The sequence below is a fragment of the Muntiacus reevesi genome, chromosome 1 (assembly GCF_963930625.1).
Source record: "Muntiacus reevesi chromosome 1, mMunRee1.1, whole genome shotgun sequence".
Lineage (NCBI taxonomy): Eukaryota > Metazoa > Chordata > Mammalia > Artiodactyla > Cervidae > Muntiacus > Muntiacus reevesi.
The window spans coordinates 103,938,789-103,952,582 of NC_089249.1; the positions used below are offsets into that span (position 1 = coordinate 103,938,789).

General features: G+C 39.0%; 1 protein-coding gene across 1 annotated transcript in view; it reads right to left on the reverse strand.

Annotated features, from left to right (window-relative positions):
- VCAM1 (vascular cell adhesion molecule 1) overlaps positions 1-13,794 on the reverse strand; it is a 61,223-nt gene that overhangs the window by 13,293 nt on the left and 34,136 nt on the right. The window contains 4 exon segments of the mRNA XM_065907946.1: positions 1,619-1,894; positions 3,803-4,069; positions 5,723-6,043; positions 8,460-8,732. Coding sequence (XP_065764018.1) covers positions 1,619-1,894; positions 3,803-4,069; positions 5,723-6,043; positions 8,460-8,732 — 1,137 coding nt within the window.

Genomic DNA, 13,794 nt, shown 5'->3' on the forward strand with positions numbered 1-13,794 from the left:
TGGGTGTTAACTTATTTTAAAGCCAGAAAAATGTACAGAGAATGTATTTGATAGCTAGGGAGACTTATAAAACTTATAAAGGTTAAGAGTCTGCCATTTGACATCATATCTAGTAAGTCACCCAGCTGAAATCAGAATTCTTATTTCTTTGATTTAGAGCCCAGGCTTGGTTTTACAGAGCCATGCAGTTTAGACATTTTTATTTCCAACAGCCAAATTTAGGCAGATAGCTTTAAGTGTTCCTTGGATAATACTTGCAGTTCAGAAAAAAATATAAGAAATTTAGATTCTAAATAGTTGATAATATATCTGATACAAATCAATAAAAATGAGATTAGAATGGTTATGAAGAGCAAGAGCAATGCTGAATTATTTCTTTCTCCTTAAGCAAAATGTCATCAAAGTGATAGGTTCTCTAATGTTCCCACATGACTGTAGGCTTCACTGCTGGTTCTCATTGCTGTTGGGAATATGCCTGCATCAGCAGCTGCTGGACTCTTGGTAACATAGTAAAGCAATCATATTGCTTCTTTGGAGAGATTCAGATATCTTTCTGGACATGCTCATTTTGAACAAAATCCTGAGGGGTAACACAAGTTTGGGCAGGATTTCTGGAGGAACGTGTCCACAATTGTTCTCTTGAATTCTGCTGAATAAAAACAAGGCAGAATGTACGGGCTGTGTGCTGTGCTTAATCATTCAGTTGTGTCTGACTCTATGCAACCCCATGGACTATGTGGACCCCCAGGCTCCTCTGTTCATGAAGTTCTCCAGACAAAAATACTGGAGTGGGTTGCCATTTCCTCCTCCAGAGGATCTTGCTGACCCAGGGATCGAACTCGCATCTCCTGCATTGCAGGCAGATTCTTTACCATCTGAATCACCAGGGAACTTTCTGATCACTTTGCATATCTTGTCCCTCATTCATTACAAGCAGAGTAACTCCAGCAATGGCAATTCATAGAGATTGAAGCTATTCAGGATTTTTGTTAAGGTGACAAGACTAGCAAGAAGAATGTAGTATATGTATGTGGTATAAATCAATACTCAAATCTAGTGCAGTCTCCTGGTGCTTCTTTTCACCTGCGCTGCTGCACTGACCATCCCTGGCAATCATTCTAACTCCCAGGTTTTCTCCTGCTCCCCATTGCCTCATTTCTTCATCCTGCCAATCAGCTTTCAAATGTGCCTTCAAAACTGGAGGTTCGAGCCTCACCCCCAATTTGAATAACTGGGCCACAGTCATCCCACCCGATGATCTGAATGGGCACTGACACTACTCTTTACACACAACCATCTCCGAATACACCATATACATCATATTTCCACCAGAGTAGGGTAGAAAGCAGGGAGTATGAAGTTTGTTCAAGTCCATGATGAGAGAGTATCCACACGACACAAACTAAGGATTGGGGATGCTCGGTTCATACATGATATATACTTAAGATTTAGGACAATTTAGTTGCATCAAAAACTCTGGTTTGGAGATTTAGGAACCATTCCCAATTCCTAAACACAAAGATCTTGTTGGGTATCACAGATTTCCATTCTGCTTCTTTCAATGGAACTGGGAACAACAACAACAACAAAACAGTAAACAATTCTGAAAACCACTTACAGTAGGGCTTCACCTGGATTCCCTTTTCCAGTTTCCTTTGCCCACACATCACAGTGCACAGGTAGAAATGTTCGTTCTCAAGACTCACAGGGCTCAGGGTCAACGTGGACTTGGAGCCTTCGCTCCTCGCATTCCCATTCAGAGGGCTGTCTATCTGGGTTCTCCAAGAGAAAGATGGGGAATCACAATCCCTGACATCACAGGTCAACACGACTGAGTCTCCAATCTGAGCAGCAATCTGGGGTCCAGGCAAGATCTCAACAGTAAAGTTTTTCTCTGGGGTGAGGGGAGAAAAGAACAAAAAAATAAAATAAAATAAAATTTTCTTCTTTCACCAAAGTTTAATACACTGTGTTTTTTCTGAACTCTTTTCAGTTAACATCTGTGCCAAGAATATATTACTCCTTTCCACTTTGAGACTATCAGGAAGGGAACCACATCTTTCAAGAACAAACCCACAAGACGCTGTGATTCATTCATTAAACAGGCTGAACAAGGATAAAAACTTGTAGATGGAGATTGGCATATTTTCCCAACAAAAGTTCATTCACCACTCAAATGTATTTATCAAATTCCTATAAATGTGGAAGAACAGCTCAAAAATATGAGGTTCCAGTGTATCAGGCACTTTTTAAACCACTTTACATATATGAATATTATCTCATTTAATCCACACAGCTTCATGATCTGGTATCATTACTTCTTCTCCTTGACCCTCATTTTCTGTTTCTACTTTTCCTTATTTTCCGTCCTTTCCTCCTCTCCCTCCTCCTCCCCTTTCTTCTTGAGGAAAAATGATAATTTCACCCAGCTTGCAAGTAGCAAAATTAGGACTTGGAGCCAGGTGATTTAAGATCCCAGCTTTTAACTTGAACAACTAAATCAAAATATCCTCATGTGGAAATAAAATCAAAGAAAAGTACTGAAAAAAAGCTATATGAATATGCTTTCTGATTAGAAACAGTACCCGTAATGGACCAGTACTTAGAGCTTCCATATCAACAGAATAAAGTTGTACCATTGAAAGTCACACAGAATCACACTGAAAACAAAGTCAAAATCTAAGCTTTAAAGTGGTATGCAAGCCACCTCTTAAACTTGTTTAACACAATGTAAAAATACAATAAATTCAGGGACTGAAAACTGGAATGCCGGGTCAAACTCCTAAGTCTCAAATATCTAGGAAATCTCCTTGGCTGCTGATGCTATCCCCATGGGGCACCCTGGCTGCTTTGGGATGACTACTGTCCCAGGAGAAAAGGAATTTCAAATCTTGACTCTATTCCCCCGGCGAAAGTGGGAATCCTTGAGCACCTCTGTAAGTGACAGATGAGACTCCACAGAAAACTTGCCCTTATAAATAGCCGGCTGGAGGAGGAAGAAAGAAAGCTCAGCATATACATGATCCAAAGGCACTACATTTTGAAGGGTTCTCATCCGTGCCAGAAGATTTTTTTCAGTCTGATTGGTCTAACAGGGACATTATGGTATCTTCCAAAGAATGCTTTCCTCAAATTACCATAACAAGCTGATGTGCTATCAGATTTTTGAAGAGAAATTTCATTCAGAATATAAGCAGTTTCTGAATTCCTTATATACTAGTGTGAGAATGGAGAATTTAAGGAGATAATTCCTGCCTGTGAACAGTCTCAGGTTGTTCTTCACAGTTGCTGCAAGTGTTACCGCGTAAACTCACGGCTCCTGGAAAAGCAACTCTGAGATAGAAAAAAGTGAGTGTTAGTCCTGTCTGACTCTTTCAAACTCCATGGACTATAGCCACCAGGCTCGTCTGTCCATGGAATTCTCCAGGCAAGAATACTGGAGTGGATAGCCATTCTCTTTTTCAGGGAATTTTCCCAATCCAGGGATCAAACTCAGGTCTCTTGCATTGCAGGCAGATTCTTTACCATCTTAGTCACCAGGGAAGCCCTCAAGGGGCAGAAAGAAGAGGGATGAGACCATGGAAGAACGATGAGCAATGAAAAAGAACCAAAACAGCAGAGCCATGGAAGCTCTGGCAGGAAAGATTTCCAAAAAGCAAGAGTAGGATGAGTATATAATTGTGCTAAAGTATGTAACAGTCATATGGATCATTAATAAAACTTAATGAAGTAATTTTGACATTGAAGCTTTATCACTATTGCTTAAATCTCAATGACAGCACCTTTTTCACATTTTGCTTACCTTGAACAATTAATTCCACCTCTTTTCTGTCTTTCCCAACAGGGTTATCTCCTTCACACACATAAATCCCAGAATCTTCTGCCCTCATAGAAATCAAAGTGAGAGTTGCATTCTCAGAAAGGAGCTGTAGATTCCCATTGTCTAATTTCTTGCTCCAGAGAATCCGTGGAGCTGGTAGACCTGCACTGGTACACGTCATCGTCACAGAGTCGCCTTCCTGCAGCCTTGTGGAGGGATTCACGGATATAGCTGTGTCTTTGGGTGAGACTGAGAAGGCAGAGCACAGTATTAGTCATTGCTAAGCATCATAATGGTCCCACAGGGCTACTGTGTTTCTCTCATAGACTGTATTTACAGCTTTCACACCTGGACTTACTCTGCCAAACTAGCACAAAGAATTGCTGAGTCATAAAAATTAGTCAATCCAGTTTCTGACTGATTTGATGGAGTTACTTTTTTTGATGTTTGGTGTTTTCAGATGGCCTTAGATACTCAGAAATTAAGAAAAACCCTTAGAATTATGTGGTTCAATCTCCCAGGTAAGGTACAAATTCCAGCTCAGCTTCCTTGCCAAATGTTCATGCAAGTTAGCTTCAACACTTCTGGTGTACAAGGCAATCCACTGTCTTATAGTAAATATTGTCCATTTGATTTGTAACTAACTTCTATACACCAGTCATAGTTCAGTCCTCTATTGCTAAAGAATAATCCAAATTTCACTTCTACATGACAGCCATTCAGATAATTATAGCTCTCATTTCCAAGTTTTATGTTCCTAGGAAAAATATCTCCTATTTCTGACTATTCTTCTCAAAACATTAATAAAATCCTTTCCATCTCATTCTGTTTCAGCTAAACACGTTGTAGAAGGCAATGCTCCTTTTAACTATGGTGTCTAGAGAAGACCAGGGCATTTTAGTCTAGAACAGAGCACAGTGAGTCACTCCTACACAACTTTGGGGTTACAAGACTGCCTCAACTCCCCCAGCCATCTCTAAGAGAATGGAGACAATTAAATCTCATCTCCTCTCTCCCACCCCATGCACACGTGTCCAGGTATGCACACACACGTATGCTCACACACTGACTAAGTGCTGCTTGTAAAACTTCTATACCTCGATATTTCAAGGCATGATATGAGTTTACAAAACATAATTTAAAACATTTTATCACTTGAGCCTATTATTTCCCACTACCTAACCAGTACTCTTGCCTGGAAAATCCCATGGAAGGAGGAGCCAGGTAGGCTGGAGTCCATTGGGTCTTGAAGAATCGGACATGACTGAGCGACTTCACTTTCACTTTTCACTTTTATGCGTTGGAGAAGGAAATGGCAACCCACTCCAGTGTTCTTGCCTGGAGAATCCTAGGGATGGGGTCGCACAGAATCGGACACGACTGAAGTGACTTAGCAGTAGCAGTAGCAATCAGGCGGTGGTGATTTAAGTCACCAAGTCTTTTCACTCTTGTGACCCTCTGGGCTATAGCTGCGGGGCTCCTCAGTCAATGGAATTTAATAGGCAAGAGTACTGGAGTGGATTGCCATTCCCTTCACCATGGGATCTTCCCAGTCCAGGGATAGAACCCTGGTCTCCAACATTACAGGCAGATTCTTTACTGATTGAGCCACAAGGGAAGCTCCCCAATCAGGTGGTATTATCATTATTCCCCTTTGATAGACTGAGAAGTTAAGTGACTCTAATTCACAGTTAATGGAGACAGAACTTAAGCTCAACTTTTCTCAACCCTAATTGGGTGTGTTTTTTTTTTTTTTTTAAATTATGCTGTTGACAAGAATTATGCTCTTGGTGAATCAAAATTATATAAAAACTACAAATTGTTTCTTCTTGACTGTAGTTGCTTGGTTTATTGCTGTATACATCCAAGAGTATATTCCTACAGACAGACACAAGTACTTACTGTAGACTTCCAGTTCTTTTGTAGTTTTCCTTACTTTGGGTGGAGAATCATCATCATAAATGTATAATGTAGCTTGACAAACAAGAGCTTTCCCAATATCCTCATCAGTAGGTGTGAAGATCACTTCCAAGCTCTTTGTTTCCTGGGCCTTTTTTTCTGAAGGCTCCAGAAAGTCCTGTATTTTCATGGAACCATTGCCTTTCTTCAACTCTATCTCCAGCCTTTCAAATGGGTAAACATCAGGCACCGAACACATGACTGTGACTGGCTTCCCGACCTCTGGGGGGCTACTCAAATGTATCTCTGGATCCTTAGAGAAAGCTGCAAAGGTCAAATGAGTACATACATGTGGATTTTTTGTTCATATTGTATAAAGTCCATTACTGATTTAAATCTGAGTCTAATATTTTTGTGAATACAATCTTAATACAGCAGACTGAATTGTTTAAATAGACTTTCATGGTTTGGAGTGCATTCAAAATCAGAACAACCTGTTAAAGAGTTCTTCAGTTCTGATCCTGCATGTACAAAGGGTTGCGTGTTGTCAGAGTAAAAGGAGGGAGAAGAAACTTATGTTTATTGAATACTGATATGTGCCCATCCCTGTGCTATTCATTTAACATTGATGACTTTATTTTATACTCACAAGAACCCTAAGAAGTAGATACCACATTTCATAGACTATGAAAGCATAGATTTGGCATATTTGCATAACTTTGCTAAAGTCACACAACTAGTAATGGTAAAGTTGGGATTTAAACTCAAGATTTTTCTCATTCTGTATTGCTACTGGGACTTTCATTGTGTTATATCACAGTCTTTTATTTTAGTGAGGGCATATATACTTAATTTTATAGATAAGGAACCTGAGGCTTAGAATGTCATGGCAAAGAATAATTATTGGGCTAGATAGGCTAAGAAATGAAAAGAACAACTCTAAATAGTTAGCCTCTGAAAATGGTGTCTCTGAAAGACATTCATCCATCAGAAAGGTATACCTGTGTGATCTTTAAGTTATGGAAGGCAGATTTACCTCCTAAAATGTCTAACTCAACGTCTACTATTCCACTTGAAATTTTCAGTGCCAAGGAACACACAAGAAAGCCATTGCTTTCTTTGCAAGGCTGCTTTCCATTGCAAACCACCATAATGGTAACACATTGGCTTGATTCAAGACTGTGAAATAAGAAGAATACAAAGGTCCCCACCAAGAATTTTACAATCAAACGTGGAATGGAGACAGGACTGTTAAACATAATGAAAGACAGACACTTTTGGGGGAAAAAAGAAAAACTTCAGGCAAGATAATTAAAGCCAGAAGAAACTTCTGTTCTCTATTTAAATCTTCAACTATATGGTTCCTGCAAGGAAAGGCAAAGGAACTGGTAGATATTTGCTATATGAAGAAACAATACTTTTCATTTATCCACCCATAATTCTGTCCCTCGTATTCTGAAAGATATGCACCTATAATCCATATAGTTTGCTGTCAGGTGATACAAGAACTGGCTACTTTCCCCTGTATTTACATAAGGGGGCCTTTCAAGGAGCTCAGAAGGCTGTACAGACATAAACTCTGCATGTACAACCAGCTTAATTGAAAACAGTCAGCCAAGCACAGTTTCTTGAGAAGTATTAGCAACATATGGGATTATTGAAGAATCAGTTAAGGTTATTGGATCAAGTTGATCTCCACTATAACAAAAGAAAAGCAACATAATTAGAAAAGATAATCAAATGATATCTTCCTGAAGAGATGACTATCAAGAATTCCAGTTTTCTGGAAGGAGCAGTAACCAGAATGCAAATGATATATTTCAGGTTATTTTTTTACTCATTTTGCTACCTTTCTTTACTAGTTTGAGAATGGATTGGAATACATTTTGGTAGGCTAGTAAACAAAGGTTATTCATTCACATTCACTAGGCAAATCAAGTGCATTTTCCAAATATCCTTGAGTTTGAGCTGTTGAGCATTAAGACTTAACGGCAACAAACAAAAACAGAAATAAAACCTCCTAAATTTATCTCTGCTGAAGTCAAATGAGTGAAAAGTTTGCAGATATTTTTCTTCCATCTAAGGGGGAAGGTTTTGTACCGAAGCCCATTATTATTATGGATTTCCAACTTAATCTTTAAACTAATTTTAAGTACCAAATTGCTTTAGAATAAATAAATAGAAAATCCCTGAAGTATGGAATTCATAGATTATTTGGACACACGGACAAGTAAACATGTAAGAATCCAACTGAAAAGAATTAAAAGAAAAGAACCTTAGAGAACTTCACATTATGGCTAAGAAAACTGAGGCCTAGAGAAGCTGAATCTTGCCCCTTACCCATGGTCACCATATTCATGGCAGAGTTAGAAGCAGAAGCCAAGATCTGGGTCTCTAGTCTGGTGGGAGATTCAGCTGTCTTCTAGATTTCTTGCTGCAGTATGTCGCCCAGCCAAGAATCTGGACACGAATATCCTTTTTAATTTTTTTCTCTTAAAACTATCCCTTTAATTATTAAAAAAAAAAAAAAAAAAAAAAAACTGTCATTTTATCACTGACTCGGTGAACATGAGTTTGAGCAAGCTCCGGGAGCTGGTGACAGACAGGGACGCCTGGCGTGCTGCAGTCCATGCGTTCGCAGAGTCGGACATGACTGAGTGACTGAACTGAACTAATTCTTTTAAAAAACTTATTTTAAAGCAAAATGGAGAGAAAATCAAACATTATCTGAAGTACTCACAGTAGATCTTCACTTGGATTGCTTTCTCCAGTTTCATAGCCCCGCAAATCGCTGTGCACAGGTATTGGTGTTCATTCCCGAAACTAACAGGATCCATGGTCAGCGTGGATGTGGTCCCTTCATTTCTCACCTTCCCATTCAGTGGACTGTCCATCTGAGTTCTCCAAGAAAATGATGGGGACTCACAGCTTGCTGTGTTGCAAGTCAGTGAGACAGAGTCACCAATCTGAGCAAATATTTCAGGTTCACTTGGGAATATGTCGATTTGGGAAGCTTGAGCTATGAAAGCAAAAAGAGAAAAACAAGCTTACCACTCGTTTGTTTAATATTCTACTCCTTTGTTCTAGTATAACACCCAAATCTGGCTGATCTCTTCCCTAAACTGCTTCTAAGTAATGCAAGGCAGCACTGGAGTCCCTGCCAAAGGAAGGTATTGAAATTATGTTCCCTCAGGAGAACTTTCACTTCTGACCTTGATGCCCATTTATCAGTTGTTTTGTCACTAGCCAAGTTTGATCTCATTATCAAGTACAGGAAGCTAAAGAGACAGACCTTCCTAGAGACAGAATCCAATTACTCAGGCAACATTGCAAAAATCCAAAAAATATCAACTTTGCTGCTCTGACTATAACAATATAATGATATAAATTAATAGCAATAGTCAGTAGTATATTAAAAATTAGGTTAAATTAAGTTTTCCCACTCTTTAAAAATCCTTCTGCCTATCTTTACTATCATAACAAAACTGACTGAAGCCAAAGTCAGGGCTAAAATGGAATGCTAGCATTTGGAACAAATCAAGAAGAACTTACAAACTGCAAACACCATCCAAAGTATATCTGAGGCTCCAAAGATCACAAACATCTTCCTAAACATTTTAAGTTGTTGCTCTTATGAGAAAATGATTCCAAAACAAGCTTCTTTCTGTCCCTCCTGAAGGTTCCTGGGAAGGGTCTTGAGCTCCTAAAACCAGTGAGGTTTGGTAAGGAATGAAATAGAAAGTCAGCTCTTTATAAAGTGTCTTGTTGCAGAGGCGGAGGGAAATCCCTTCAAGGGGAAACCTGGAGCAGAGCCAGAAAAAAAGTTTAACTGACTCCCAGCCAAGTCCAGCATTAACCCCTTCTGTTGCACTCAGTACTGAAACTGCTCTCTCCATCATAGGAAAAGAAAACACTTCCAAGTCTATAAAATTAAAACTTTTTCTTGTTTTCAATTTCAAAAGAATATCTTGCTTGATACATAAATGCTAATGCTTGTTTCAGAGTGAGGCTTTCTGAATCCAACAGGGGAGAGGAGAGTCAGAGAAATAGGAAATTATACTCTAGTTCTTGAAGTGGCTGAACAAGCACTATGTCATGTGAACTGATTTTTCTCCATTATGAAGATATATTTGCAATTCTAAAACAGAGACTACATTTTCTCATGCAAGGAAAAGGAAAAGATCCTTTCTTTTGATGTATTATTTTTAAGAAGGGAGACAGCATAGCTTCTGAGTTTTATACATTTCATTCACAAAATAGGTTTTTGGACAACAAACATCAAGTTCTGAAACGATTTTCTTGAGTAGAGAATGAAGGAATCCTACACGAAGAAGAGAAATAATTTTCTTCTTTTGTTTTAGAAAAGTTACCAATTCTCGGTTCAGTCGCTGGATAATTGAGAGCCTTAAATGCAAATATATGGAATTCCTCTGAAATGGTAAATCTCTTAGACTATGAGACTTAAAAAGTAAAAACATGAAAAATAATTTGTTTTTCTTACATAAGAGATGAGGACAATAATTTTATGCTCTTTTTCCCCTCCAATAAAATGACTTAAAGGATATTTTTTAATAGCTGTTTTTGCCTTGCACACACATACATACGTTTTTGCAAAAGCTTCCCCATCAGAAAGAAACTGGAACAACCACTTCCTTGTATCATACATGTGCAGGTCTTTCTCCTTCATCGGATCATCAATTCTTATCATGGTCCCTGACCAGTTCTTGTTCATCAATGTATCTACTTCTGCCTTCCCAATGTCTAATGCATGGTTTACACTTAGTGATTACCAAAAAAAGTGCAACTATAAATAGTTTAAATTAAAATTTGGAAAAGAAGCTCCCAAAAGGTTAGAAATAATATGTAACTACTGCATGAGAAAAAATGTTGGATTCTACCAAAAAAAAAAAAAAAAAAAAAATCCCAAGTTCACTAACTCCCAGGGATGTGTACAATAAACAGCCCTGTGCCTTTTGACAGAGGAAGACCATAACTGAGATTTGGAACTAATAACTGTTCCTCATGGCTGGAGAGGTTCTGGACCTCCTCTTGGGTGCAGATGAGGCTCCCATTCAAGGATAAGGAGGGAAAAGAAGTAGAAGCAGCTAGTGACTGTAATAACATGTAAGTGTGACTTCGTCTGCCAAAGAGCTAAGGATCAGAAAAGTAGCTTCAGGCAAAATTAGCTGATGAGCAGGTACTCTACAGGTCCTTTACAAGCTCATGTCATGGAAGAAGATGATCAGAACCATGTACGTTGACTGCTTAACTCAGAAGAGATAGAAAGAGAATTACGGAATTTCAAGGTTTTTCTCTGGAATGTAAAGATGAAAGGAAATAATAGGATCCCAAAATGGGATCACCAAGAACAAGTTATTGCAAAAAACTTCTGTTTCACACTTAAATAGGGTTCTAAACTTGGAACACTGGGGAAATATCTAATCTATTGAATTAGTTCATAGTTGTTTCAGCAAAAGTCCCTCATGGTATCTTTGAGTTGGATGCCATTTCAGGTCCTACCTGCTCCTCTCAGGTTGAGCTGACTGTATTCTCTTCTGTGACCTTTCCACTAGAGCACACTGGTTGTGAAGCACTTTACCTTTTAACATGTTGATTGTTCCTAACTGACAAAACTCAGGTAATTTCATTTTCCATCATCGCATCTAGCTTCGAATAAGGTATTCATTAAAATTTACAAAATGAATGAGCTAACAGAAATTCAACTATAAGCTTAAAATATCGAGACTGGATAGACTGTTACTGTGTTCTGTGTATGAAATTGTTCAGTTCAAGATTTTCATCATTAACTTAGGAGATGTTTTTATCATTAACCATTTAGCCTCATCTGCACTGTTTTTATCATTGACATACGATTATCTAGCATTCATAATGCAAGAGAAAGATAGCTAACCTTAGAAATGACAGAATCAAGATAAGGATGATCCTAAAAGATGTAACAATTTGTCCAGATGATGGAGTGAAATTTAATGGGAATGCATTAAAGTCCTGCATAAATGTGAACATCAAAGTCTTGAGTAAAATATGGAAGAGATTTGCCTTGATAGTTATCATAGGAAGATTGTCTGATGGTTTTAGTGAATCACATGCCAACAGTGCCATGAGAAACCAAAATAGATATTGATAACCTCAAGGTGTATTCATAGCATTCAACCTTCATGTCGTCTGAGGTCATGGTCTCTAAGACCATATTGGGAGCAGAGGTGTCAGTTCAAGGTTCTAGTCCTTATGTGAGAGGCTGACAAAATAGAGGGTGTCCAGAAAAAAGTGATAAGGCTGACAAATGACTCCAAAATCCCTGGCCTGGTAGGAGTTGTTGAAAGAATTGGATATTTAGTTTGGATAAGAGACACACAAAATCATGTGATAATTGAATGGCTGATGTGCAGAGGAAGGAATATACTTGCTGCTCTGTGTTATATCAAAGGCTAAGTGTAGAGCTTTTGGGTAGGTAATTGCTAGATTATTAGCTGCAGGAAGACCAGGAGTGTGTGTGTCCTGTTCACCAGAAGATCCTCAGCACTTAATATAGTGACCAGTAAATAGTAGTGACTAAGTAAATCAATACTGAATAAACAAACAATAGTTTGAAAGAGAGCTTGAGTCGGATCTCATTAGTCCTGAATTCAAATCCACTGCTCCATCTAGGAATTGTGCAACCTTGCACAAACATAGCTAACCTTTCTGCAATTTTGTTTGCATGAGTGCATGCTAAATCGATTCTGTCGTGTCCGACTCTGTGCAATCCTTTGGACTATAGCCTGCCAGGCTCCTCTGTCCATGGAATTCTCCAGGCAAGAATACTAGAGTGGATTGCCACGCCCTTCTTCAGGGGATCTTCCTGACCCAGAGATTGAACCCACATCTCTTGCAGCTCCTTCATTGCAGGTGAATTGTTTACCACTGAGGCATCAGGGAAGCCTGCGTTTTTGTTTGTTGTTGTTGTTCAGTCACGTCCAACTCTTTGTGACCCCATGGACTGCAACATGCCAGGCTTCCCTGTCTTTGACCATCTCCCAGAGCTTACTCAAACTCATGTTCATTGAATCGGTGATGCCATCCAACTCCTCTTCTCCTCTCACCTTCAATCTTTCCCAGCATCATTGTCTCTTCTAATGAGTCACGTCTTTGCATCAGGTGACCAAAGTATTGGAGCTTCAGCTTTAGAATCAGTCCTTCCAATGAATACTTAGGACTCATTTCCTTTAGGATGTACTGGTTGGATCTCCTTGCAGTCTAAGAGACTCTCAAGAGTCTTCTCCAACACTGCAGTTCAAAAACATCAGTTCTTCAGTGTCAGCCTTCTTTATGGTTCAGCTCTCACATACATACATCACTACTGGTTAAAACCATAGCTTTGACTACACGGACCTTTGTAGGCAAAGTAATGTCTGGTTTTTTTAATATGCTGTTTAGGTTAATCATAGCTTTTCTTCCAAGGAACACCTTTATTTACACATGCTCAAATAAGGATAACAGTATTTCAAGTGGTTCACATGATTTTTATGATTATCAAATAAAAAGTGATGGTGTGAAATCTTTTTAAATGTAAATAGCAAAGTGCTGGGTAAAAAGCATGTAACAATATTAAAATATGGGCTTCACAGGTAGCACTAGTTGTAAAGAACCTGCCAGTTCAGGAGACATAAGAACTGTGGGTTCGACCCCTGGATGGGGAAGATCCCCTGGAGGAGGGCATGGCAATCCACTCCAGTATTCTTGCCTGGAGAATCCCATGGACAGAGGCGCCTGCTGGGCTACAGTCTATAAGTTTGCACAGAGTTAGACACAACTGACGTGACTTAACATGCGCAATATTAAGAAACAACCCTATTAAGTTCACTGTGAAGAAGGACATTCTAATTGCCAAATCTATTCAGCAGTGGAATGGGTCTCCTTAGGAATTAACCAACTCCTAGTCACTGTAAGTTGTCAAGCAAGGTTGGGTGACACCTCCTAAAAATGTGATAGAGGTCAAGTTTTGCTTCTATGAGATATCCAACTGGGTGACCATTAAGGTGCCCTCCAATGTTAAGATTTTGTTTCTGCGTTATCCA